General features: G+C 34.7%; 6 protein-coding genes and 1 long non-coding RNA gene across 7 annotated transcripts; 4 read left to right on the plus strand and 3 right to left on the minus strand.

Moving 5' to 3' along the window:
- The first annotated feature begins 1,635 nt into the window (after positions 1–1,635).
- LOC142235750 (uncharacterized) lies at positions 1,636–27,757 on the plus strand. The gene is made up of 4 exons (XM_075307009.1): positions 1,636–1,678; positions 1,745–2,118; positions 9,327–9,450; positions 27,389–27,757. The coding sequence occupies exons 1-4, from the start codon at positions 1,667–1,669 to the stop codon at positions 27,749–27,751; spliced, it is 873 nt and encodes a 290-aa protein (XP_075163124.1). The 5' UTR covers positions 1,636–1,666; the 3' UTR covers positions 27,752–27,757.
- On the plus strand, positions 7,626–8,322 carry LOC142234862 (uncharacterized). Its single transcript, XR_012721726.1, has 2 exons — positions 7,626–7,733; positions 7,798–8,322. It is a non-coding gene; the product is annotated as an uncharacterized LOC142234862 (long non-coding RNA).
- LOC142234855 (uncharacterized) lies at positions 9,327–9,770 on the minus strand. Its single transcript, XM_075306060.1, has 2 exons — positions 9,759–9,770; positions 9,327–9,694 (listed from the first exon to the last, which is right to left on the minus strand). The coding sequence occupies exons 1-2, from the start codon at positions 9,768–9,770 to the stop codon at positions 9,332–9,334; spliced, it is 375 nt and encodes a 124-aa protein (XP_075162175.1). The 3' UTR covers positions 9,327–9,331.
- LOC142234858 (uncharacterized) lies at positions 10,222–10,626 on the plus strand. The gene is made up of 2 exons (XM_075306063.1): positions 10,222–10,233; positions 10,303–10,626. The coding sequence occupies exons 1-2, from the start codon at positions 10,222–10,224 to the stop codon at positions 10,624–10,626; spliced, it is 336 nt and encodes a 111-aa protein (XP_075162178.1).
- Positions 18,499–20,454, minus strand: LOC142234852 (uncharacterized). Its single transcript, XM_075306057.1, has 2 exons — positions 20,443–20,454; positions 18,499–18,873 (listed from the first exon to the last, which is right to left on the minus strand). The coding sequence occupies exons 1-2, from the start codon at positions 20,452–20,454 to the stop codon at positions 18,499–18,501; spliced, it is 387 nt and encodes a 128-aa protein (XP_075162172.1).
- LOC142234849 (uncharacterized) lies at positions 20,867–21,415 on the plus strand. The gene is made up of 2 exons (XM_075306054.1): positions 20,867–20,916; positions 20,978–21,415. Exons 1-2 carry the CDS (start codon positions 20,905–20,907, stop codon positions 21,338–21,340), a joined length of 375 nt encoding a protein of 124 aa, XP_075162169.1. The 5' UTR covers positions 20,867–20,904; the 3' UTR covers positions 21,341–21,415.
- Positions 26,378–26,841, minus strand: LOC142234851 (uncharacterized). Its single transcript, XM_075306056.1, has 2 exons — positions 26,830–26,841; positions 26,378–26,758 (listed from the first exon to the last, which is right to left on the minus strand). The coding sequence occupies exons 1-2, from the start codon at positions 26,839–26,841 to the stop codon at positions 26,378–26,380; spliced, it is 393 nt and encodes a 130-aa protein (XP_075162171.1).

Below are 27,757 nucleotides of genomic sequence, written 5' to 3' on the forward strand. Positions count from 1 at the left end.
ATAGACCGACTTCACTTGTTGAGGGTGTAGAAGGTGCACTGATCATGAAAATTGCTTGAAACTCAATATAAAATTTCCAGATTTTACTTCTACAGATTTAAGATTTCAAATCAAGACGATATTTTATAATTTTCTTGCATACTTACAAGATATGTTAATGATTACTCTAAAACTCAAATAAAAATGGTTCTTATAAATCCAGAACCTGATATAGTCCTCATAGGTGAAATCTTTAAATTTATCGTCGGGAATATCCTTAAGTCCTCAAGCCCTCCTGAAATTTCAAAGGAAACCCTAATATTTGGTTCATGGTGGTGGGTATTTAAGATTCGGCCCGGCCGAACTTAGTGCTGTATATACTTGTTACAAGTCACATTGAAAAGCATTTCAACAAAACTACTTAGACGAACTTGCACAGAAAACATTTGAAACAAACAGCAAAGAGAGTTATAAATAACTCCCCCAAATGCGTCAATTTCGATTAATTGAAAAACTGCTAAATAGAGTTAAAAATTGCTCACTAAAATGTTCAAATATAAACAATACTCGAGAAGAGTAACAAAAGAGTAAAAAATAAGTATTTCTACTGATTTAGTGTTCAAAATTTAAACAATCATTTTTAAGGCTTAAAAGTGACTAAACTATGAGTCATTTTTTCGATTGAACATTTTTAAATCTTCAAAAAGAGTAAGTTTTTACTCATATTTGCAAACAATCATCCTAAATGTTCGAAAATGTTGGCAGGGGTGAATTATGTATGTGAAATAAAAAATGTATTGAATAAATATAAATATAAATAAAATATTGGTTTGATATAGTGAAGCTTATTTGTTAGATTTGTATTGTATTTTTCAATAACAAAATTATTTTCTAAAATAAATAAATGACCATTCTTCTTCTTTTTCCAAATAAAGGGCTAGGAGGATGTGTGTGTGTTTGGGTGCAATAACTTAATTCAATATCGCTTCCTGTTAAATAGCGCTCCCTGCTACCTAAATAAACACCGCTTTCTATGTGCGAAATAATTTTCTATAATTTTTTTTCGCAAGAATGAACATAGTACCGGCCTTAATTCACCAAAAAGTTAAAAATTATAAAATTTTCAAATTTTTTTGAGAAAATCGATAGTTTCATTTTCCAAAAAATGCGACTTTTCTAAATTTCGGTAAAGAGGAAATTATGAAATCCAAATTTCTTGATTTTGATTACAATTCTTAGATTAGATTCCTGTCTGGATGTATATTTTCTCTATCTGTAAATTGGTTAACAATTCCTTAATTAAATGACAAAACACATTCTTAGCACAACACAACGAAATTATGTCCAATATCAGGTAATTACTATCTTTAGTGTATTTTTGGAACGAACCATTTGACTCATCGAAAGTATTGAGGTATTTCATTGTCTTAAGCGCTTGTACATCCAAAGGCCTATTTAATATGCCACAGGTGTACATATGTATAGCATTCAAATGGATTATAACGTACTTCTTTGTACTAAACAAAGCTGACAATGAGATTTTATTCTGTAGGTCATTCAGTAAGAGAGAAATACAAGAATGTTTTTGAAAGTTCATATTAAAGTGGTATAAATAAGGAAACACTCGATTGAACCATCATCAGTTATCACATAATTGAGATTTCAATCAAATCAAACTCATTTCAAAATGTTCAAATTCGTAAGTTTTTCATATTCATACTCCTTAATCCAATCCATTAATCTTCTTAATCTTAATAATTTACAGGCTGTTGTCATCTTTGCCCTCATTGCCTGTGCTGCTGCTAAGCCTGGCTTCTTGGGTACTCCATTGGCTTATACTGCTCCAGCTGCTGTAGTGGCAGCCGCTCCAGCTCCTTATATCACAGCCACCAGTAGTCAAGTGATTGCTCGTAATTACAATGGCATTGCTACAGCTCCTGTTGTTGCCCCCGTTGCCACGCCTGTTGTAGCCAGAACTGTTGCTGCTCCAGTAGCTGCTGCTTATACATCACCTGTTGTTAGCGCCTACAGTACTCCCATTGTTGCTAAATACGCTGCCACTGCTCCTTTAACTTACAGTGCTCCTTTAACCTACTCCGCCCCATTGACCTATGCTGCTGCTCATGCTTCTCTCTTATTGTAAAATAATTGATTTTTTACTATTGTTACGAAAATCTTCCAAATGATTACAAATAGAAACTATTTAAAAACAATTTGTAGTGTTTTTTAAATTCCTTTAACGCTGCTATTATATATATCATTTGGTGACCCAAATCGTATTTAATATCACCGCATTTCTTACTGGTGGAATATAATTAAAAGAACATCTCGGGAAGTAGTTAGAATGTTATGCCTTGGTCTCATACTACGATCATATCACAAATATTTGAATTGACGTTTTCGATGCTTCGAGTTGAATGGCGTTTGTTACTGAGTGAAATAATGCGTTTTGTTATGGTCCCAACAAACCCAGGTTCAACCCCTGATCGGAGTGAAAACGTCTTTCAAGTTGTAAAATTTATATAATTAATTTGAAATTTTAAATTTCTTCATTCAAATGAACTTCCATGTAACAACTTCTAAAGCAATGCAAAGGATGTGAAAACGTAATATTTCCGGGAATTTGAACCTGCATTCAAATCTTTAATTATTTACTTTAAACGGCCACACAGCGCATTTCTTTAAGACTGATCCAAAATTACATCATAGGAATTTTGGAAGATCCCGCGATGCTCTTAAAAAGAAATATTTGTGAAAAAAATCCGTTTTTTTTGTTAGCTGAGAAGTATATTATGTAATTTTTTAAATTCAGAATTTATTTTTATACCGACCACCATAGAATGGTGATGGGGGTATAATAAGTTTGTCATTCCGTTTGTAACACATCGAAATATCGATTTCCGACTATTTAAAGTGTATATATTCTTGATCAGGGAGAAATTCTAAGACGATATAACCATGTCTGTCTGTTGTAATCACGCTACAGCCTTCAATAATGGCGCCATCGTCCTGAAATTTGGCACAGATTTGTGCTTTGTTTGCAGACAGATCAAGTTCGAAGATGGGCTATATCGGTCCAAGTTTTGATATAGTCCCCATATAAACCGACCTTGGGGTCTTGGGCTTTTAAAACCCCTAATTTTGCCTGAAATTGGAAATCTAGAGGTGTTTTAGGACCATCTAAGAGTGTGCCGAAAATTGTGCCAATCGGTCCATGTTTTGGTATAGCCGCCATATAGACCGATTTCCGGATTTGGGCGTCCAGAAACTGTATTTTTTATCCAATTTGCCTGAAATTGAAAATCTGGAGGTATTTTAGGACCAAAGATTGGTGTGTCGAAAATGGGGTGTATCGGTCCATGTTTTGTTATAGACCCCATAGAGACCGATCTCCCGATTTGACTTCTTGGGCGTCTAGAAACTGTATGTACAACCCGATTTGCCTGAAATTGGAAATCTAGAGGTGTTTTATGACCAGAAATATATGTGCCGAAAATGGGATGTATCGGTCCATGTTTTGGTATAGCCCCCATATAGACCGATATCCCTATATTACTTCTTGGGCGTCTAGAAACTGTATTTGCCATCTGATTTGCATGAAATTGAAAATCTAGAGGTATTTTAAGACCACAAATAGGTGTGTCGAAAATGGGGAGTATCGGTCCAAGTTTTGATATATCTCTCATATAAACCGATCCCCCGATTTGGGGTCTTGAGCTTCTAGAAAACGTAGTTTTTATTCGATTTGCCTAAAATTGGAAATCGAGATGTATTTTAGGACTACAAATAGGTTTGCAGAAAATGGGGTGTAGCGGTCCATGTTTCGTTGTAGCCCCCATATAGACCGATCTCCCAAATTTACTTCTTGGACTTATAGAATCCGTAGTTTTTATCCAATTTGCCAGAAATTAGAAATCTAGAGGTATTTTAGGACCATAAAGAGGTGTGTCGAAAATGATCCGTATCGGTCCAAGTTTTGGTATAGCGCCCTTATAGACGCCCGAATTAAGATTTCGTAGTTTTTACCCAATTTGTCTGAAATTGGAATTCTAGAGGTATTTGAGGAACATTAAGAGGTGTGTCGATGGTCCATGTTTTGGTATAGCCCCCATATAGAACTAACTCCCGAAATTATTTCTTAGGCTGCTAGAATCTGTAGTTTTTATCCACTTTGACTTAAAATGTAAATATACTGGTATTTTGGACACTCAAAAATTTGTATCGCATTTATTTCTACCGGTCCATTATGTAAGGCATTGATCGATCGACCGATTTCACTTCTTGAGGGTATAGCAAGAGCACTGATCATAAAAATTGCTTGAAACTAAAAGTAAAATTTCCAGATTTTACTCCTCGTTATCATCTAATTAACGGCGGTAAAAATCTACGGATTTAAGATTTCAAATCAATACTTTTTTCATCACTTACACGATATGTTTATGATTTCTCTACAATTCAAAGAGAATTGGTTCTTATAAATCCAGAGTCTGATCTAGACTTCATAGGTAGAATCTTTAAATTTATCTTCGGGAAGTGTACTGGTTGAATTGATCTGTTTGGCAGAATATCTGTCATCAAACCCCCTTAAATCCTATATATATTATCAAGATACCCGCACCGATGAAGAGTTTTCAAAGGAAACTATTATATTTGATTCATGGTGGTGGGTATTTAAGATTCGGCCGGGCTGAACTTATATACTTATATACTTGTTTTATAATATTTATAACCATAATACATTATGAATATATAGCATTTTCACGTCAAATGAAACCTTGTACATTTCAAATGAAACTTTTTTCAAATCAAATGAATCCTTTTTCAAATCAAACGAAACCTTTTTCAAATCAAACGAAACCTTTTTAAAATCAAATGAAACTTTTTTCAAATCAATTGAAACCTTTTACAAATCACATGAAACCTTTTTCATTACAAATGAAACTTTTTTCAAATCAAATGAATCTTTTGTAAATTTTAATGAATCTTGCCCAAGATTTTTATTCGAATTCATACTTTAGATCATAGATGGTTGGGATTTACTAAGTACATATGACACAAATGACATAGCTAAAAATTTTAATTTAATTTTTACATTTAAGGCGGATTTAATATATGGAAAATTTCGATATAGTTTCCGTACAAAAAAAATTTAATTCCTCCACAACGAAATTTAGGACAAACTAATATCATTTGCGATTTCATTTACGTGGTAAAATTTTTAGAAATGTTCTGTTTTTTGCTTATAGTTATGTGATATCTATCCAAATAGGCACAATTTCGTAAAAGAGTATATACGAGGGCGGTTCGGAAACTTCTTAGCCTATTAATGAAAGAGTCTAGTTAGTTTTTAAAAAATATTTTTATTTTTCAATATAATCTCCTGAAACTTCAATACACTTAGTCCAACGCTTTTCTAGCAATTGTATCCCTTGAATAAAATAGTTTTCCTCAAGGTCTTCAAAATAGTGATTTACAACTGTAATTGCATCTTCATTTGAGGTAAAACGCTTGCCAACAAGGATTTTTTTTAGATTTGGGAACAAGTAAAAGTCACTGGGAGCTAAATCAGGAGAATAAGGAGGGTGGTCAAGGAACTCGTACTTTAATTCGTTGATTTTAGCCATTGTTAAAACACTCTTGTGCGCTGGTGCGTTGTCTTGATGAAAAATTATTTTTTTGTGTTATACGCCAGGACGTTTTTCTCGAATTTGTACATTTAATTGATCCAAAAGGTTGCAATAGTACTCTGAATGTATTACCCTTTTGCAGATAGTCAATCAATAAAATACCTTTGAAGTCCCAAAAAACCGTTGCCATAATCTTACCAGCCGATTGAATTGTTTTTGCCTTATTTGGGACACTTCCTCCAGCTTCAGTCCATTGTTGGGATTGTTCTCTTGTCTCTGGAGTATAGTGGTGGATCCATGTCTCATCAACAGTTATGAAACGACGCTTAAAATCCATTTTATTTCGCTTAAAACGATCCAAACAAGCTTGAGAAATGTTCATTCTTAGGCGTTTTAGATCGATTGTTAACGCATGCGGCACCCATCTTGCAGAAAGCTTTTTCATCTGTAGTTCTTCATGCAAAATTAAATGGACTCGATCATTTGAGATTTCACAATTTCACGCACTTTTATTCGTCGATCATTTAATACCATATCATGCACTTTGGCTACAATTTCTGTTGTTGTTGCTGTTTTTGGAAGTCCACTACGTGGTTCATCTTCAATGCTTGTACAACCACGTTTAAATTCAGCAACGCAATTTTTTACTGTTGCATAGAAAGAGCACTTTCACCTAACACATTAACCATATCATTATGAATTTCTTGTCCCGATAAGCCTTTTTATTTAAATATTTAATGACAGCACGCATTTCTAATTTTTTTGAACACTTGTTTCCAAAGATAATTGAGAAGAAGATGCAGTCTGGTCATAGCAAAACTGAAGCACCAGAGGACTCTGCCAACAAAATATCATAAAGTTTGCGTCGACGTGTCTCTCAAATGTACTGCCGTTTGCGTCGGAAAATATCATAACATTAGCGTTTTTCATAAATTTCTGAATAAAAACCCACAAAAGCAATACCAAAACGATTGTAGAAAATTTAAATAAAACGTATGTGTATTTTAAAGCGAATATTCATTATGGTTTTATGTGAATATTGCCATTTTAAATTTATTCCTGGGCAGAGCTGCTTTGGAAAAAATTGACAAATAAAACAATTTTTTCTCATAGCCCTCTACACCCAATAAACACAGGATGAACGTTTTTCAAATGCAACAACTTTTCAGTTTGAGGGTAACTATAATTATCAACATAAATTCAACTTGACTTGAAACAGCTCATATTCAATACATCTTCAAATTGTTTGCGAATTACTTCCAATTTGCCAAAATGTTGACGAAATCTTTGAAAAGGGGTTGAAGATAATATGAGAAAACTTTGACAAAACACTACCCTAAAATGCAACGAAAAAACCATGTGGTTTTCAATACTTGTTTGTGCAACGCAGTTCGTGGCCAATTGAAAGAAATAAAAAACATTTTAGACAAAAAACTGAATTTACTCCAAATAGTTTCTAATAATACGTAAGTGAAAATAAAAAATGATATGAAAATTTAAGGAAGACACTAAATTATATCTCTTTGCCGAAAACTAAAATTATGGATTCTACGTTCTTTAAAACATTAAAAAGCTGACCGATGAAAAAATGTTGGACAAGTAACTGGAACTGCTTCAAATAGTTTATAATAATTGGTAAGTCAATATGAAAAATTAAATCAACACTTTAGAGAAGTCACTAAATTTAAATCTCATTGCAGAAAACTAAAATATTTGGATGCTGCATTCTTGGAAACATTAAGAGGTTGACCAATGAAAAATGATGGTGGCTTATCGAAAAGAGAAAGTTTCCGTAAATCAAAGTACAATGAATTAAAGTTGGTATTTATGCTTTTCCATATCAACTACTGGGTGATAATTCGCATCACGCCTATAGTTTAATTTACATCGCATCATCGGTTTAATTTGATATTTTGTGAATTGAAATTGCTGGAAATTTATTCTAACTCTCTAATCATCAAGTTCCTTGCTAATTTCCCGAATTTTAGTGAGTTTTACAAGAATTTTGTGACACCAACGTTCTTGAGGAGTTTTGTGGGTTTCAATACATTTTGTGCCACGAAGTACGTGGTCAGTTATTTTTATTGACATAAAACTGAAATTAATCCAAAACGGTAATTATAATTGGTAAGTCAAAATAAAAAGTGAAATGAAAACGTAATGGAAATCACAAAACTCGATTGTTTTGCAGAAAACTAAAATCATTGGATGTTATATTCTTGGAAGATGTTGACCGGTGAAAAAATGATGAAGGAAACAACAAAGAAAAGATTCCAGAAAACTTGCAAAGTGCAACCAATTAAAACAAAGTGCAACAGTTCCTAAATCAAGAACTTCTGGATGAAAATGTGCATTACATCAATTTACATTCCGTCATCAGTTTGATATTTTGTGAATTCCTCTTGATGGAATCTATTCTAACACGCAGGCCAGCAAGTTCCTCGATAGTAATTATTTGAAATTGTCAGCATATTAATTAATAATTAATTAATTAATAGTTATGTGACACCAACATTATGGGGGAAATTATACATGAAAAATGTTTAAGTTATTTAAAGTTGTATTGATAGTTTTAGTTATTAATACCTTTAATAAGATAATTATGTTTTGATTGGTATTATAACATATTATTATTTTTATATATTGTTAATGTTATTTTTAATATTATTATATTTTTAACGAAAAAAATTAATAAAATGTACAAAATCACTAGAAATTTAGTGTTGACTTTCAGTAAGAACTGGGATTGACTTTCATGCAAATTGTGGTTAGAAAATATTCGCAGCAATATTAGTTTTTAATTTGTCTCACATTGAAAACTGTTTGAGAAATTATTGAGTAGCAATGCATTTCAATTTGAGGATTACAATTGAGAGATTATTGCTATTGTGTTGAATTTTACTGTTGAGGGTAATGTCTGTTTTTTGTTGAGAACGCGATTTTCTCAACAATTTCTCAACTTGAATATTACCCTAATCCTTTGAAAAAATGTTTGAAAAATTATTGCATTTTAGTATTTTTCAAACGTTTGTGTTTATTGGGCACCTTGACATTTGTTTTCTCTTTATAAGAGCACAATGCTTAATCTTGTTATACTCAATTATCTTTGTGTTTCTATATGAAGGAGTTGCCAGATCGAAACAAAATTTAACATGTGTTCATAACAGAGATGGAAGTTTCCAAAACACTTAACTTTTTTCTGTTTATACCGCGCTTTTTGTGCTAGGGTAAGAAGTTTCCGAACTGCCCTTGTATTCATTGTGTCCATTGTGACACCACAGTGGTGAACTTCTTTCTCATCACTGAGTGCTCTGTAAGGCAGTTTCTTCCAAAAAACTGCCTTACAGAGAAAAGCAAATTGTAAACGACGGTCGTTTGTCTAAAATTTCGTTTGGGAGGAAAGAATTATTTTTTTGCATGTGCTTTCTGTTAACTGGCTGTTGAAGGTTAACGGAGCTACATGATATGACCGTTAATGTTTTAAAGAACAATCTAATGCAATGCCGAATATCCTTTCGAAAATGTTTGGAATATATGTAAGATTATATTAGTTCCGTTTCCAAAAACTGTATGCCGTACGTCGTTTGTAAGAAAGGGAGCTACTAAAGTCAGCACGGTAAAATTGCCCAATACGAAAAAAGCATTCATATTTCATCAATAAATTATTTTTATTTATAAGGCAGTTCTTTTTTATTTAAATTATTTGTGGTCGTCTTCAAGATTATTTAGAACAAAAGAGGAGCATGAGCGGTGGCAGCGTAGGTCAATGGTGCAGAATATGCCAATGGGGCGCTGTAAGCGAAGGGACCAGCAGCATATTTTGCGACAACAGGAGAAGCAATGGGTGCGGTATAGGCAGCTGCCACAGGAGCAGCAATAGTCTTGGCTACAATTGGAGTGGCAACGGGGGCAACAACTGGAGCTGTGGCAATACCATTGTAGTTACGAGCAATCACTTGACTACTGGTGGCTGTTACAAAGGGAGCTGGAGCAGCAACTACAGCAGCTGGGGCAGTGTAGGTCAATGGAGCTCCCAAGAATCCTGGTTTGGCAGCGGCACAGGCAATGATGGCAAAGATTGCAATGATCTATTAATAAAATGATTTTGTGATTTCACATTCCTTAGAAATTTCATTAAGATTTTTAACTTACGGATTTGAACATATTGAGGAAATTTGTATGAGTTTGTATTGAATACGGATTCAACTTGGTAATGATAATTTTAAACGAAAAAGCATCGAAATTTATACTTCTAGACAAGGTTGAAACGCCTATGGCTTGTGTTCTTGAATACGGCTATTCAAAATATAATTCACTGACCTAGCCACTAATAAAAACAGTTAGCTATTACGTACAGCATATCACCTTAATATTGTTATGTCCATGGCATATTAACTAGACTGAAGAGGGCTACTATGAATATTTTCCCAAACAATAATGTGACCAGCAGTGTGTATGTACTAAACACGAACTGAATTTCATTATGAGTAAGAATTTCATATAGTCCAAAAGATAAGCCACGAAGCCGGTATAAATAGAGGCCAAACATGATGTTTCCAAACAGATTTTAAATTCTTTTTCATCTAAGAACCTGAAAAATTAATCATTACTCAAAATGTTCAAATTCGTAAGTTTTTGCAGAACAGAAAAAAACATTATTTGGAAATAATATGGATCCAATTTCCTTTCATTTTAGGCTATAGCCCTTTTTGCCTGCATTGCCTTCGCTGCTGCTAAACCAGGCTTGTTAGGTGCTCATTTGGCTTATACTGCCCCTGCAGCTGTTGTTGCTGCCGCCGCTCCAGCTCCTTTTGTCACAGCTACCAGTAGCCAAGTGATTGCCCGTAACTACAATGGTATTGCCACAGCTCCAGTTGTTGCTCCTGTAGCTGCTGCCTATACAGCTCCCATTGCTGCTGCCTACAGTACTCCCATTGTGGCTAAATATGCTGCTGCAACTCCCCTAGCTTACAATGCTCCTTTGACCTATGCTGCTGCTCATGCCCCTTTGTTATTATAAAATAATTGGAATTGTTACCACTATACTTAGGATTTTGCAACTGGTCATTATACAATAAAACATAATTTATTTAACGAATTGTACATTGGTTTCACTTGTTTTCAAGTTTTTATACCCTGCTCCACACTGTGGAACAGGGTATGATAAGTTAGTGCATATGTTGGCAACACCCAGAAGGAGACGAGATAGACACATGGTGTCTTTGGCAAAAATGCTCAGGGTGGGCTCCTGAGTCAATATAGCGATGTCCGTCTGTCCGTGAACACATTTTTGTAATCAAAGTCTAGGTCGCAGTTTTAGTCCAATCGACTTCAAATTTGGCACAAGTATGTGTTTTGGCTCAGAATAGATCCCTATTGATTTTTGGAAGAAATCGGTTCAGATTTAGATATAGCTCCCATATATAGCTTTCGCCCGATTTACACTCATATGACCACAGAGGCCAATTTTTAACTCCGATTTAGTTGAAATTTTGCACAGGGAGTAGAATTAGCATTGTTGCTATGCGTGCCAAATTTGGTTGAAATTGGTTCAGATTTAGATATAGCTCCCATATATATGTTTTTCTGATTTCGACAAAAATGGTCAAAATACCAACATTTTCCTTGTAAAATCGCCACTGCTTAGTCGAAAAGTTGTAAAAATGACTCTAATTTTCATAAACTTCTAATACATATATATCGAGCGATAAATAAACTTTTCCTTAAAATTGCTTCAGATTTAAATGTTTCCCATATTTTTTTACTAACATTGTGTTCCACCCTAGTGCATTAGCCGACTTAAATTTTGAGTCTATAGATTTTGTAGAAGTTTATCAAATTCTTCCATATCGAGTGGTATTTAAATGTATGTATTTTGGACAAACCTTTATATATAGCCCCCAACACATTTGTCGGATGTGATATGGTATCGAATATTTAGATCTACAAAGTGGTGCAGGGTATAATATAGTCGGCTCGGCCCGACTTTAGACTTTCCTTACTTGTTTTTTTTAAGATTTACCATTCCATTGGATTAGTGGAATTTGAAATATTTGAGGTTTGTTGTTCATTTTTTCCACGCTTTGGACTGTCGATTTGACTCAGGAGTGTAGTGATGGAGCCATGTTTCATCCATTGTCACATATCGACGGAAAAACTCGGGTGTATTAGGAGTTAACAGATGCAAACACCGCTCAGAATCATCAACATGTTGTTGTTTTTGGTCAAATGTGAGCTCGCGCGTCACCCATTTTGCACAGAGCTTCCGCATATCCAAATATTGATGAATGATATGACCAACACGTTCCTTTGATATCTTTAAGACCTCTGCTATATCGATCAACTTCATTTTACGGTCATTCAAAATCATTCTGTGGATTTTTTTGATGTTTTCGTCGGTAACCACCTCTTTCGGGCGTCCACTGCGTTCACCGTCCTCCGTGCTCATTTCACCACGCTTGAATTTTGCATACCAATCAATTATTGTCGATTTCCCTGTGGCAGAGACCGGAAACTCATTATCAAGCCAAGTTTTTGCTTCCACCGTATTTTTTCCCTTCAGAAAACGGTATTTTATCGAAACACCAAATTCCTTTTTTTCCATTTTTTTCACAATAACAAAAGCGACGCCATCTATGTGTCAGACCGGGGACTTATCAGCCAACCTGTTATAAACGGTCATCCACAATTAAATTACTTGGGTTGCGGCCGATGGCAAGGCATCTTAAAATTTCGTAACATCATCTTCTAAATTGTAAGTTAGTCCATGCGGGATATATAGTAGACAAAAGAAAGGTCGATTAAATACGTATATATTCTGTTCTTGACCGGTATATATAGTGAAGAAATAATTACGAACCGATATGCAGATTTTTTACTGTTTGGTAGATTGGTAGAATTCTTGATGTTTTGGATAATTTTGCAAAATATTCCTCTCCAACTATGAAATGCTTCATAAATTTTCTATAGAAATAACATTTCGACAAAATTTTCTACGGAAAAAAAATTCTGACAAAATTTTCTATAGAAATAAAATTTTGACAAAAATTTTTATGGAAATAAATTTTTGACAAAATTTTGTAGAGAAATTATATTTTGACAAAATTTCCTAAAGACATAAAATGTTTACAAAATTTTCTATAGAAATAAAATTTCGACAAAATTTTCTATAGAAATAAATTTTTGACAAAATTTTGTATAGAAATTATATTTTGACAAAATTTCCTAAAGGCATAAAATGTTGACAACATTTTCTATAGAAATAAAATTTTGACAAAAATTTTCTATAGAAATCTAAAATTTTGACAAAATTTTATATGGCAATAAAATTTTGGTAGATTATTTTTAGCTTGAGTGACAATCGTGAATTTCCGGGAGTTGGGATCGGTTTATATGGGAGCTATATATAATTATAAACCTATATAGTCCAATTTTAGCATGGTTGTTAGAGACCAAACACTAACTAAGTTTCAACCGGATCGGATGAATTTTGGCCCTCAAATCTGGCGATCAGTTTATATAAGGGCTATATATAATTATGGACGATATGGACCAACTCTGGCATGGTTGTTAGAGACCATATGCTAACACCACATACCAAACCGGATGGGATGAAATTTGCTTCTCTTTGAGGCTCCGCAAACCAAATCTGGGGTCGGTTTGTATGAGGGCTATATATAATTATGGACCGATGTGGACCAATTTCTGTATGGTTGTTAGACACCATATACCAACATCATGTACCAAATTTCAGCCGGATTAGATGAAATTTGCTTCTCTTTGAGGCTCCGCAAGCCAAATCGGGGGATCGGTTTAGATGGGGGCTATATATAATTATTGACCGATGTGGACCAATTTTTGCATAGTTGTTAGAGACCATATACTTATACCATTTACCAAATTTCAGCCGGGTCGGACAAAATTTGCTTCTCTTAGAGGCTCCGAAAGCCAAATCGGGGGATCGGTTTGTACACAAAAAAAAATTCTGATTCAATCACGAAATTAATTGATCCAATTAATTTTTAATTGAAAAGTCTTCAATCACAGAAATGATAGTATCAATTAAAAAATTAATTGAATGTCAAATAAAAAGTTAATTGATCCAATTAAAAAATTAATTGATACTATTATTTTTGTGATTGATTTTTGTTTCAATTAAAAAATTTGTTGAATCAATTAAATTTTTAATTGAATATTTTTTAAAACTCAATTAAAATTTTAATTAGAAAAATTTTCGTGAATTTTTTTTGTGTGTATGGGGGCTATATACAATTATGGACCATATACCAATACCATATACCAAATTGCAGCCAGATTTTAGAGGCTCCGCAAGCCAATTCTGGGGGTCCGTTTATATGGGGGCTATACGTAAAAGTGAACCGATATGGCCCATTTACAATACCATCCGATCTACATCAATAACAACTACTTGTGCCAAGTTTCAAGTCGATAGCTTGTTTCGTTCGGAAGTTAGCGTGATTTCAACAGACGGACGGACATGCTTAGATCGACTCAGAATTTCACCACGACCCAGAATATATATACTTTATGAATTTTCTCCACAAACATTTCTTTTAAAGCGCATCCCGGAATCTCCCATCAAGTTTTTTCGACTTCCAATACAGTCCTTTTGGACAAGTCCACAAAACTTTATTTTAAAGCGCATCCTGGAATACCCCATCAAGTTTTTACACTTCCGATGCTGTCTTTTTGGACAAGTCTTAGAAAGTACGGAATTTAGGCCTTTTTAAGTGAAAATTTAAGTTTTGGACTAATAAATTTCGCAAAAAAGAATAGAAAATCAATAAAAAAATCATTTGAACCTGTGCGGTTTGACTTTTACACTTCCATGGAAGTCCTTTTGAGAAGTTTTTGCAAGTTACGATAATTTTTAAATTTTTGTTGATTTTTAATGGAAAATATATATTTATACAAAAATATATGCCGAAAAATAAAACAAAATAAAAACGATGTATAACATAAAAAAAATATTTTTTTTAGAAATATATTTAAAAAAATGTTTTTTTTTTTCTTTTCTATTTATGGTTATTTTTTTTGTTTTACCCTATTTCTTACACCTTTCAATTTTTATTTACAATAGTGTAATTTTTATATCAATTCAATTTGAATCGTATATTTTTTTTGTTTTAATTTAATTTTTTTTTTTGTTTTAATATAATTTCTTTCAATTTTTTGTCTTTTCCATTTTTATATACATATGTTAAATTTTTTTTCTTCATGGATTCACAATATCAAATGTAAATTTACCAAAACTTTTATTCTTAGGTATTATAATGTTATTATTTTATATTAAATGGATAATTGTAACATGTAACTGTAATTATAAGAATCTAATATTCTTGTTGTACATGTCATAAATAAAACAATCATAAAAAAAAAAAATCCGGGAGATTGAACCAGCGTTCTTAATTTTTTCATTCATAAAGAACATCTCAGGAAGTAGTTAGAATTTCATGCCGTGGTGTCATATTAGGTTCATGTCACAAACATTTGAATAGACGTTTTGATGCATCCTCTGCAATGGCGTTTGTGGCTGAGTGTGCTAAGGCGTTCTGTTATGGTGCCAACAGACCCAGGTTCAATCCCAGGGAAGCGAAGAAGTTTTTCAATTTGTAAAAATTAGATAATAAGATAATAAAAGTGTAACAAAAAATACTAATAAAAAAATAGTTTTTCACTTTTTTAAATTTCTTCATCCAAATGAACGTCCAAGGCACAACTTCTAAAGCAGTGCAAAGGATCAAAAAATGATGTACTTCCGTTCTATGATAAGCCCATTGTAAAATTCATTGGAGATGATCCAAGTTTGCACTACTTTCGGATCACAAATTGGGGATTCAAACTACTTTTTTGGAAGCTCTTTTTTCGTTGGGATGTTTGGGGCATATATGCTGATGCGACATTACAATTTCTTAAATATAATATCTCTGGATGCAAACATATATTAATTTAGAAATTTCGTATAAATATATATACATGTTTAGAAACGTTAGAGAGAGAGCTGATAAGAATATAGGAAAAAGATAAAGATGGCGACAGAGTTAGATAACGAAAGACATATATGTAAAATTGAAAGAATAATTACAACAATGATTGCGCACACAAAAAAATGTTTCCTGATTTAATCACGAAATTAATTGATCCAATTATTTTTTTTAATTGAAATGTCTTCAATCATGAAAATGATAGTATCAATCACAGTTTTAATTGGGCATAAAAGATACGTTATTGAAAAATTAATTGATTTAATTAGCAAATTTCAATTATTTTTATACCCTCCATCATAGGATTATTATATTAACTTTGTCATTCCGTTTGTAACACATCGAAATATTGCTCTAAGACCCCATAAAGTATATATATTCTGGGTCGTGGTGAAATTCTGAGTCGATCTAAGCATGTCCGTCTGTTGAATTCACGCTAACTTCCGAACGAAACAAGCAATATACTTGAAACTTGGCACAAGTAGTTGTTATCGATGTAGGTCGGATGGTATTGAAAACGGGCCATATCGGTCCACTTTTACGTATAGCCCCCATATAAAGGGACCCTCAGATTTGGCTTGTGGAGCCTCTAACAGAAGCATATTTCATCCGATCCGGCTGAAATTTGGTACATGGTGTTGGTATATGGTCTCTAACAACCATGCAAAAATTGGTCCACATCGGTCCATAATTTTATATAGCCCCCATATAAACCGATCCCCAGATTTGGCTTGCGGAGCCTAAAAGAGAAGCAAATTTCATCCGATCCGGCTGAAATTTGGTACATGGTGTTAGTAGATGGTCTCTAACAACCATGCAAAAATTGATCCACATCGGTCCATAATTATATATAGCCCCCATATAAACCGATCCCCAGATTTGGCTTGCGGAGCCTCAAAGAGAAGAAAATTTCATCCGATCCGGCTGAAATTTGGTACATGATGTTGGTATATGGTCTCTAACAACCATGCAAAAATTGGTCCATATCGGTCCTTAATTATATGTAGCCCCCATATAAACCGATCCCCAGATTTGGCTTGTGGAGCCTCAAAGTGAAGCAAATTTCATCCGATCCGGCTGAAATTCGGTACATGATGTTGGTATATGGTCTCTAACAACCATGCAAACATTGGTCCATATCGGTCCATAATTATATATTGACCCCATATAAACCGATCTCCAGATTTGGCTTGCGAAGTCTCCAAGAGAAGCAAATTTCATCCAATCCGGCTGAAATTTGGTACATGATGTTGGTATATGGTCTCTAACAACCGTGCAAAAATTGGTCCACATCGGTCCATAATTATATATAGCGCCCATATAAACCGATCCCCAGATTTGGGTTCCGGAGCCTCAAAGAGAAGCAAATTTCTTCCGATCCGCCTGAAATTTGGTACATGATATTGGTATATGGTCTCTAACAACCATGCAAAAATTTGTCCACATCGGTTCATAATTATATATAGCCCCCATATAAACCGATCCCCAGATTTGGGTTCCGGAGCCTCAAAGAGAAGCAAATTTCATCCAATCCGGTTGTAATTTGGAACATGGTGTTGGTATATGATCTTTAACAAGCGTGCCAGAATTGGTCCATATCGGTCCATAATTATATATAGCCCCCATATAAAACATTCTCCAGATTTGACCTCCGGAGCCTCTTGGAGGAGCAAAATTCATCCGATCCGGTTCAAATTAGGAACGTGGTTTTAGTATATGGACGCTAACAACCATACCAAAATTGGTCCATTCACACAAAAATTGGTCCATGTCGGTTCATAATCATGGTTGCCACTAGAGCCAAAAATAGTCTACCAAAATTTTATTTCTATAGAAAATTTTGTCAAAATTTTATTTCTATAGAAGATTTTGTCAAAATTTATTCTAGAGAAAATTTTGTTAAAATTTTATTCGGTTCATAATAAAATTTTCATCATTATCAAAATTTTATTTCTATAGAAAATTTTGTTCAAATTTTATTCGGTTCATAATCATGGTTGCCACTCGAGCCAAAAATAATCTACCAAGATTTTATTTCTATTGAAAATTTTGTCAAAAGTTTATTTCTATATTTTTTTTGTGAAAATTTTATTTCTATAGAAAATTTTGTTAAAATTTTATTTCTGTAGAAAATTTTGTCAAAATTGTATGTCTACTTTGTCAAACTGAACTATATACGTATTGGATCGATTTTTTTTGATTTTTTTTTTTAATATATACCACGTATGGACTTATATACAATGTAGAAGATGGTGTTAGGAGGTTTTAAGATACCTTGCCATCGGCAAGCGTTACCGCAACTTAAGTAATTCGATTGTGGATGGCAGTGTTTAGAAGAAGTTTCTACGCAATCCATGATGGAGGGTACATAAGCTTCGGCCTGGCCGAACTTACGGCCGTATATACTTGTTGTTAATTGATTCAATTAAAAATTTAATTGATATTGATTGCAAAACAAAAATATAAATATTTTCAATTACTTTCTGAATTGATTTAGTGTTTTTAGTTTGATTAAGAATTGGTTGTTTGAAATAAATTTTTAATTTAAAATTTAAGAAATGTCCATCACTTTTTTCAGCTAACTTAGTCTTCCGAGTTTGATTAAAAAGTTAATTGTATCAATTAATTTTTTAATTAAAAATTTTAAAATTTTCAATCATTGACTTAATTAACTTAGCGAGAATTTTTTGTTTGAAATTACATAGCACCAAATTGGGGACTTCTTAAACGTTTGTTTGCGCAATATGTTTACGCAATAAATTAAAATTTTCCAAAATTTTTCACCGCAAGAATGAATAAAATACTTCACATTTCATTGAATAAATTATGTTTTATTGTATAATAATCAGTTTAAAATCTTCGATACATTGGAAAAATTTACAATTTTTTTACAATAATAGCGGAGCATGGGCAGCAGCATAGGTCAAAGGTGCAGAGTAGGTCAGAGGAGCACTGTAAGCTAGGGGAGTTGCAGCTGAATATTTAGCCACAATGGGAGTACTGTAGGCAGCAGCAATGGGGGCTGTATAGGCAGCAACTACTGGGGCAGCAATAGTTTTAGCTACTAAAGGAGCTGCTACAGCGGCAACGACTGGAGCTGTGGCAATATCATTATAATTACGAGCGATGACTTGACTACTGGTGGCTGTGACAAAAGGAGCTGGAGCTGCAACAACAGCTGCTGGGGCAGTATAAGCTAAAGGAGCACCCAATAAACCTGGTTTAGCAGTAGCGAAGGCAATGCAGGCAAAGAGAACAATAGCCTAAAATATAACAAGTATAAACGGCCGTAAGTTCGGCCAGGCCGAATCTTATGTACCCTCCACCATGGATTGCGTAGAAACTTCTACGAAAGACTTGGGTTGTGGTATCTTAAATCGTTTTTTAAATTGTGAGTTAGTCCACACGTGGTATATATTAGACAAAAAGGTATGTAAGTCTACAAATAATTACGAATCGATATGGACTTTTGCACGGTACGTAGGGAGCCAGAATTGAAATATGGGGGTCGCTTATATGGGGGCTATATACAATTATGAACTTGATATGGACCAATTTTTGTGTGATTGGGGATCGATTTATCTGAGGGCTATATATAACTATAAACCGATATGGACCTAGTTAGGCATGGTTGTTAACGGCCATATACTAGCACAATGTACCAAATTTAAACTGACTCGTAGGAAATTTACTCCTCCAAGAGGCTCCAAAACCACATCTCGGGATCGGTTTATATGGGGGCTATATATGATTATGGACTGATATGGACCACTTTTAGCATGGTTGTTAAATATCATATACTACCACCACGTACCAAATTTCAAACAGATCGGATGAATTTTGCTTCTCCACATGGCACCGGAGGTCAAATCTGGGGATCGGTTTATATGGGGGCTATATATAATTATGGGCTGATATGAACCAATTCATGAATAGTTGTTGGATACCATATACTAACATCACGTACCAAATTTCAACCGAATCCGATGAATTTAGCTCTTCCAAGGGCTCCGGAGGTCAAATCTGGGGATCGGTTTATATGGGGCCTATACATAATTATGGACCGATTTCGACCAATTTTTGCGTGAGTGTTTGAGGCCATATATTAACACCACGTACCAAATATCAACTGAATCAGATGAATTTTGGTCTTCCAAGAGGCTCCGGAGGTCAAATCTGGCGATCGGTTTATATGGAGCTATATATAATTATGCAACGATGTGGACCAATTTTTGCATGGTCATTAGAGACCATATACTAACACCATGTACCAAATTTCAGCCGGATCGGATGAAATTTGCTTCTCTTAGAGGCTCCGAAAGCCAAATCGGGGGATCGGTTTATATGGGGGCTATATATAATTATGGACCGATGTGGACCAATTTTTGCATGGTTGTTAGAGTCTATATACTAACACCATGTACCAAATTTCAGCCGGATCGGATGAAATTTGCTTCTCTTAGAGGGTCTGCAAGCCAAATTTGGGGGTCCGTTTATATGGGGGCTATACGTAAAAGTGGACCGATATGGCCCATTTGCAATACCATCCGACCTACATCAATAACAACTACTTGTGCCAAGTTTCAAGTCGATAGCTTATTTCGTTCGGAAGTTAGCGTGATTTCAACAGACGGACGGACGGACGGACGGACATGCTCAGATCGACTCAGAATTTCACCACGACCCAGAATATATATACTTTATGGGGTCTTAGAGCAATATTTCGATGTGTTACAAACGGAATGACAAAGTTATGGTGGAGGGTATAAAAATAGACAAATGTCATTCCTATTATAACATATAATTTTTTTTTTTCCAAAAAAGAAACTTACGAATTTGAACATTTTGAGTGATGATTGATCTTTCTAGTTCTTGACAGCAATAGAATTTGAAATCTGTATGGAGATATCATGCTTGAACACTATTTATACTAGCTTTATGGCTTTACACATGGATTATAGTAAATTGTTACTCGTAATGAAATTCAGTTCATGTATGGTACATACTTGCTGGCCACATAAATGTGTGGGAGAGTATTCGTTTTAGCCCTCTTCAAGCCTAGTTAATATGCCATGAACATATCGATATACCATGATAAACTGATATACCGAAATAATGACTAACTGTTTTATTATTGGCTAGGTCAGTGAGTTGTATTTTGAATAGCTGTATTCAAGAACACTAGTCATGTCGTTTTAAACATTGTCTAGAAGTATAAATTTCGATGTTTCATCGTTTAAGAGTATCAATTCCAAATTGAATCCATATTCAGAAACACAACCAATTTCCTCAAAATGTTCAAATCCGTAAGTTAATCTCAGTAAACTTTTTAAGGATTCCTAACTCAAATAATAATTTTATGTATAGGTCATTGTAATCTTTGCCATCATTGCCTCTGCCGCTGCCAAACCAGGATTCTTGGGAGCTCCATTGGCATACACAGCCCCAGCTGCTGTAGTTGCTGCTCCAGCTCCCTTTGTGACAGCCACCAGTAGTCAAGTGATTGCTCGTAACTACAATGGTATTGCCACAACTCCAGTTGTTGCCCCCGTTGCCACTCCAGTTGTAGCCAAGACTATTGCTGCTCCTGTGGCAGCTGCCTATACCGCACCCATTGCTGCACTTGTTGTTGCGAAATACGCGGCTGGTCCCTTCGCTTACAGCGCCCCATTGGCATATTCTGCACCTTTGACCTATGCTGCAGCCGCTCATGCTCCCGTTTTTTTGTAAACAAAACAAAACATAAGATTAAATAAACGGACTCGAACTTTTCTGAAAAATAAAAATAATTTATTGGAAAAAAAACTTGGTGGTTATTTTTACTTTTCATTTTTATAAATTTGAAGTACTGATGCCTGAGGATTTCGCCTTGTATTAACGACATTCTGAACCAAAGACACAAGGAATTAAGCTAAGGGCACATTTATGTACCAATTCGCTTAAAACTCTTATTATTGGTCTAACGAACAAGAGGATGTTATGAATGCGAACATTTTATAACATCCTACACAAAAATATATTTTTGAAGTCAATCAGGAAATTACAAAATCTAATTAATTACGCTAGTTTACAAAAAAAAAAAACAAGTAAATACGGCCGTAAGTTCGGCCAGGCCGAATCTTATGTACCCTCCACCATGGATTGCTTAGAAACTTGTACTAAAGACTGTCAACCACAATCGAAGTAATTGGGTTGCGGTAACACTTGCTGATGGCAAGGTATCTTAAAACTTCTTAACACCGTCTCTTCAATTGTAAGTTAGTCCATACGGAGTATATATTAAACAAAACAAGTATATACAGCACTAAGTTCGGCCGGGTTGAATCTTAAATACCCACCACCATGAACCAAATATTAGGGTTTCCTGTGAAATTTCAGGAGGGCTTGAGGACACTTCCCGAAGATAAATTTAAAGATTTCACCTATGAGGACTATATCAGATTCTGGATTTATAAGAACCATTTTTATTTGAGTTTTAGAGGAAATATTAACATCTCTTGAAAGTGTGCAAGAAAATTATAAAATAACGTCTTGATTTGAAATCTTAAATCTGTAGAAGTAAAATCTGGAAATTTTACATTGAGTTTCAAGCAATTTTCATGATCAGTGCGCCTTCTTCACCCTCAAGAAGTGAAGTCGGTCTATATGGAGGCATTACCAAATGGACCGCTAAAAACTTAATCCGATACACGTTTTTGTGAGCCTAAAATACCAGAATATTTACAATTTCAGGCAAATCAGATAACAACTACGGTTTCTAGAAACCCAAGGAGTTAAATCGGGAGAATGTTCATATGGGGGATATACTAAAATATGGACCGATACTCACCGTTTTCGGCACACCTCTTTATGACCCAAAAATACCTCTAGATTTCCAATTTCAAGTAAATTGAATAAAAACTGCGGTTTCTAAAGGGTGATTTGTTAAGAGCTTGATAACTTTTTTTTAAAAAAAAACGCATAAAATTTGCAAAATCTCATCGGTTCTTTATTTGAAACGTTAGATTGGTCCATGACATTTACTTTTTGAAGATAATTTCATTTAAATGTTGACCGCGGCTGCGTCTTAGGTGGTCCATTCGGAAAGTCCAATTTTGGGCAACTTTTTCGAGCATTTCGGCCGGAATAGCCCGAATTTCTTCGGAAATGTTGTCTTCCAAAGCTGGAATAGTTGCTGGCTTATTTCTGTAGACTTTAGACTTGACGTAGCCCCACAAAAAATAGTCTAAAGGCGTCAAATCGCATGATCTTGGTGGCCAACTTACCGGTCCATTTCTTGAGATGAATTGTTCTCCGAAGTTTTCCCTCAAAATGGCCATAGAATCGCGAGCTGTGTGGCATGTAGCGCCATCTTGTTGAAACCACATGTCAACCAAGTTCAGTTCTTCCATTTTTGGCAACAAAAAGTTTGTTAGCATCGAACGATAGCGATCGCCATTCACCGTAACGTTGCGTCCAACAGCATCTTTGAAAAAATACGGTCCAATGATTCCACCAGCGTACAAACCACACCAAACAGTGCATTTTTCGGGATGCATGGGCAGTTCTTGAACGGCTTCTGGTTGCTCTTCACTCCAAATGCGGCAATTTTGCTTATTTACGTAGCCATTCAACCAGAAATGAGCCTCATCGCTGAACAAAATTTGTCGATAAAAAAGCTGATTTTCTGCCAACTTTTCTAGGGCCCATTCACTGAAAATTCGACGTTGTGGCAGATCGTAAGTCTATTCATGATGAAATGTCAAAGCATACTGAGCATCTTTCTCTTTGACACCATGTCTGAAATCCCACGTGATCTGTCAAATACTAATGCATGAAAATCCTAACCTCAAAAGAATCACCCTTTATAAGCCCAAGAAGTAAAATCGGGGGATCGGTCTATATGGACCGATACTCACCATTTTTGGCACACCTCTTTATGGTCATAAAATACCTCTAGATTTCAAATTTCAGGCAAATTGGATAAAAACTAGGATTTCTATAAGCCCAAGACCCCAAATCGGGAGGTCGGTTTATATGGGGACTATATCAAAACCTGGACCGATATAGCCCATCTTCGAACTTGACCTGCCTGCAGACAAAAGACGAGTTTGTGCAAAATTTCAGCACGATTGCTTCATTATTGAAGACTGTAGCGTGATTACAACAGACAGACAGACGGACAGACGGACATCGTTATATCGTCTTAGAATTTCTCCCTGATCAAGAATATATATACTTTATATAGTCGGAAATCGATATTTCGATGTGTTACAAACGGAATGACAAACTTATTATACCCCCGTCACCATTCTATGGTGGTGGGTATAAAAAGGCCGATTAAATACGTATATAATTCAGTTTGACAAAATTTTTAATAGAAATAAAATTTTGACAAAATCTTCTATAGAAACAAAATTTTGATAAAACTTTCTGTAGCAATAAATTTTTGACAAATTTTTCTATAGAAATAAAATCTTGACTAAATTTTCTACAGAAATAAAATCTTGACAAAATTTTGTATAGTAATAAAATTTTGACAAAATTTTCTATAGAAATAAAATTTTGACAAAATTTTCTATTGAAATAAAATATTGACAAAATTTTTTATAGTAATAAAATTTTGACAAAATTTTCTATAATAATAAAATTTTGAAAAAAAAAATTCTATAGTAATAAAATTTTGACAAAATTTTCTATAGAAATAAAATTTTGGTAGATTATTTTTGGAGATCGGCTATATATAACTATAGACCGATACGGACCAATTTTGGCATAGTTGTTAGCGGCCTAGCCTACTAGCCCAATGTACTAAATTTCACCACGTACAAATTTCAACCGGATCGGATGAATTTTGCTCCTCCAAGAGCTCCGGAGGTCAAATCTGGGGATCGGTTTAAATGGGGGCTATATATAATTAATACCGGTATGGGCCAATTTTTGCGTGGTTGTTAGAGACCATATACTAACACCATACACAAAATTTCAGCTGGATCGGATGAATTTTGCTCCTCCAAGAGGCTCTGCAAGCCAAATCTGACCGTCGGTGTATATGGGAGCCATATATAATTATGGACCGATGTGGACCAATTTTGGCGTGGTTGTTAGAGACCATATACTAACACCATGTACCAAATTTCAGACGGATCGGATGAAATTTGCTTCTCTTAGAGCAATCGCAAGCCAAATTTGCGGGTCCGTTTATATGGGGGCTATACGTAAAAGTGGACCGATATGGACCATTTGCCATACCATCCGACCTACATCAATAGCAACTACTTGTGCCAAGTTTCAAGTTGATAGCTTGTTTCGTTCGGAAGTTAGCGAGATTTCAACAGACGGACGGACGGACATGCCCAGATCGACTCAGAATTTCACCACGACCCAGAATATATATACTTTATGGGGTCTTAGAGCAATATTTCGATGTGTTACAAACGGAATGACAAAGGTAATATACCCCCTTCCTATGGTGGAGGGTATAAAAAGGAAAATTTAATAAAATTAGTGCCCTAGAATCAAAAACCTCAACTTTAGAAGAGGAATGTATCATAAAAGTACACGAATGAAAAAGACTGTTTTTCATATGTTTGGCTATAAACATTATATGTTTGGAACACAAATTTTTAAACACAATATTTTTGAGTGCAAGCATATAATGTTCATAAACTAGCATAACATGTTTGGGACATATATGTTAATATGTTAGAACATATTATGTTTGGGACATAAAATGTTTGTAAATATAATATGCTTGGATGCAAACATATATTAATTTAGAAATAGCCTATAAACATATATGTGTTTAGTAGCTTGGAGCACTATTTAACTGGGAGCGATATTGAATTAAGTTGGTGGTTGTTGCTTGTTATTACAAAATTAACATTTTATTTTTCCTTGGGCAATTGATCAGCTACTTCTTTGATCCTTACAAACTGTGTGGTCCGCTGTTCGAATCCCCGTCCGGCAAAAGGTAAAATTAAAATAAAAAAAAATCATACAATTGAATAGTTTCTTCTACAATGTTTGTATTACAGAAAAAGGTGCTAAGAACTAAAAAATCTCGTGGAAGTGAGAAAGATGTGGGGGAATATACAATTGGGCAGAAACAAAATTTTGAGCATTCAGGTCGAAAACCTAAGTTGTTAGCACCTATATTACCTGTTTATTTTCATAATTCATTATGATTGTAAATATATAAATAAATAAATAAAATTTTGAGCACAATATTGTTTGGGAGAATTTTTTTTTAAGCATATAATATTTTTGGGTGCAAAATGCTTCCAAACATATTATATGTTCACATAATAACATATTGTTTTTTGGAAGACAACATTATTGAATTTGGATACAAAAATACAAAATGTTTGGAACTTAGACTACCCCATCATATATTGTTTAGACCAATATGCTTTCAAACATATTATATATTGGAAGAGATCAAACATATAAATGTTTGGGCAATACCCAAAAATGTATATGCTTGAAGCAAAATATGTTTGGGAGTATATGTTACAGAAGCGATTTTTTGTGAGCGTGTATGCTTACTTCAATTTTCCGCTTCTTTGGCTCGGATGCCAATGCCAAAATCATTAGTGTAAAGACAAAATCTTTGGAACCACTCAAGCTTTTTGTTTTCAGTGTAAGCATAAGCTGCATTGATTTCCCATAAGTGCTGCATATGTGATGCTGCTACATTAAAAACAATGCATGATATATTTCCATTAAATAAATTAAGTTTTATTGTATAATAATCAGTTCGAAATCCTCGTTACACTTCCAAATATTTTACAATAATAAAGGAGCATGGGCAGCAGCATAGGTCAATGGTGCGGAGTAGGTCAGTGGAGCACTGTAAGCTAGGGGAGTTGCAGCAGCATATTTAGCTACAATGGGAGTTCTGTAGGCAGCAGCAATGGAAGCAGTATAGGCAGCAGCTACAGGAGCAGCAATAGTTTTAGTTACTAAAGGGGCCGCTAAAGGAGCAACAACTGGAGCTGTGGCAATACCATTGTAGTTACGGGCTATCACTTGGCTACTTGTAGCTGTGACAAAAGGAGCTGGAGCTGCGGCAGCAACAACAGCTGCTGGAGCGGTATAAGCCAATGGAGCAGCCAACAATCCTGGTTTAGCAGCAGCGAAGGCAATGCAGGCAAAAAAGACTATAGCCTAAAATGGAAAGAAATTGATCACATATTATTTCCGTTAAATAATGTTTTTCTTTTTCTGCAAAAACTTACGAATTTGAACATTTTGAGTAATGATTACGTTTTTAGGTTCTTAGGAGAAAAAGAATTGGAAATATGTATCGAAACATCATGCTTGGCCTCTATTTATATAGACTTCGTGTCTTAACTAACTCTTGAATTATAAGAGATTGTTACTCATAATGAAATTCAGTTCGTGTGTAGGACATAAATACATACTGCTGGTCACAGTAATATGTTAGAGAATATTCATATTAGCCCTCTTCAGCTTAGTTAATATGCCATGAGCATAGCAACCATAAGGCAATATACCGGCAATATAATGGATAAATGTTTGATTATTGGCTAGGTCAGTGAATTGTATTTTTATTAGCGATCTTCAAGAACACCAGCCATATGGTGTTCACCCTTGTCTAGAAGTATAAATTTCGATACTATAATTTAAAATTATCATTACCAAGTTGAATCCGTATTCAATACAAACCAATTTCATCAAAATGTTCAAATCCGTAAGTTGATCTTAATGAAGAAATATTAAGATTTGTGACATAATTTTAAGGAATATTAAATCACAAAATCATTTTATTTATAGGTCATTGTAATCTTTGCCATCATTGCCTCTGCCGCTGCCAAACCAGGATTCTTGGGAGCTCCATTGGCCTACACTGGCCCAGCTGCTGTAGTTGCTGCTCCAGCTCCCTTTGTGACAGCCACCAGTAGTCAAGTGATTGCCCGTAATTATAATGGTATTGCTACCGCTCCAGTTGTTGCCCCCGTTGCCACTCCAGTTGTAGCCAAGACTATTGCTGCTCCTGTGGCAGCTGCCTATACTGCACCCATTGCTGCTCCTGTTGTCGCAAAATACGCGGCTGGTCCCTTGGCATACAGCGCCCCATTGGCATATTCTGCACCATTGACCTATGCTGCAGCTGCTCACGCTCCTCTTTTCCTGTAAACTAAA

The sequence above is a fragment of the Haematobia irritans genome, chromosome 4, assembly GCF_050003625.1.
Source record: "Haematobia irritans isolate KBUSLIRL chromosome 4, ASM5000362v1, whole genome shotgun sequence".
NCBI classification, from domain to species: domain Eukaryota; kingdom Metazoa; phylum Arthropoda; class Insecta; order Diptera; family Muscidae; genus Haematobia; species Haematobia irritans.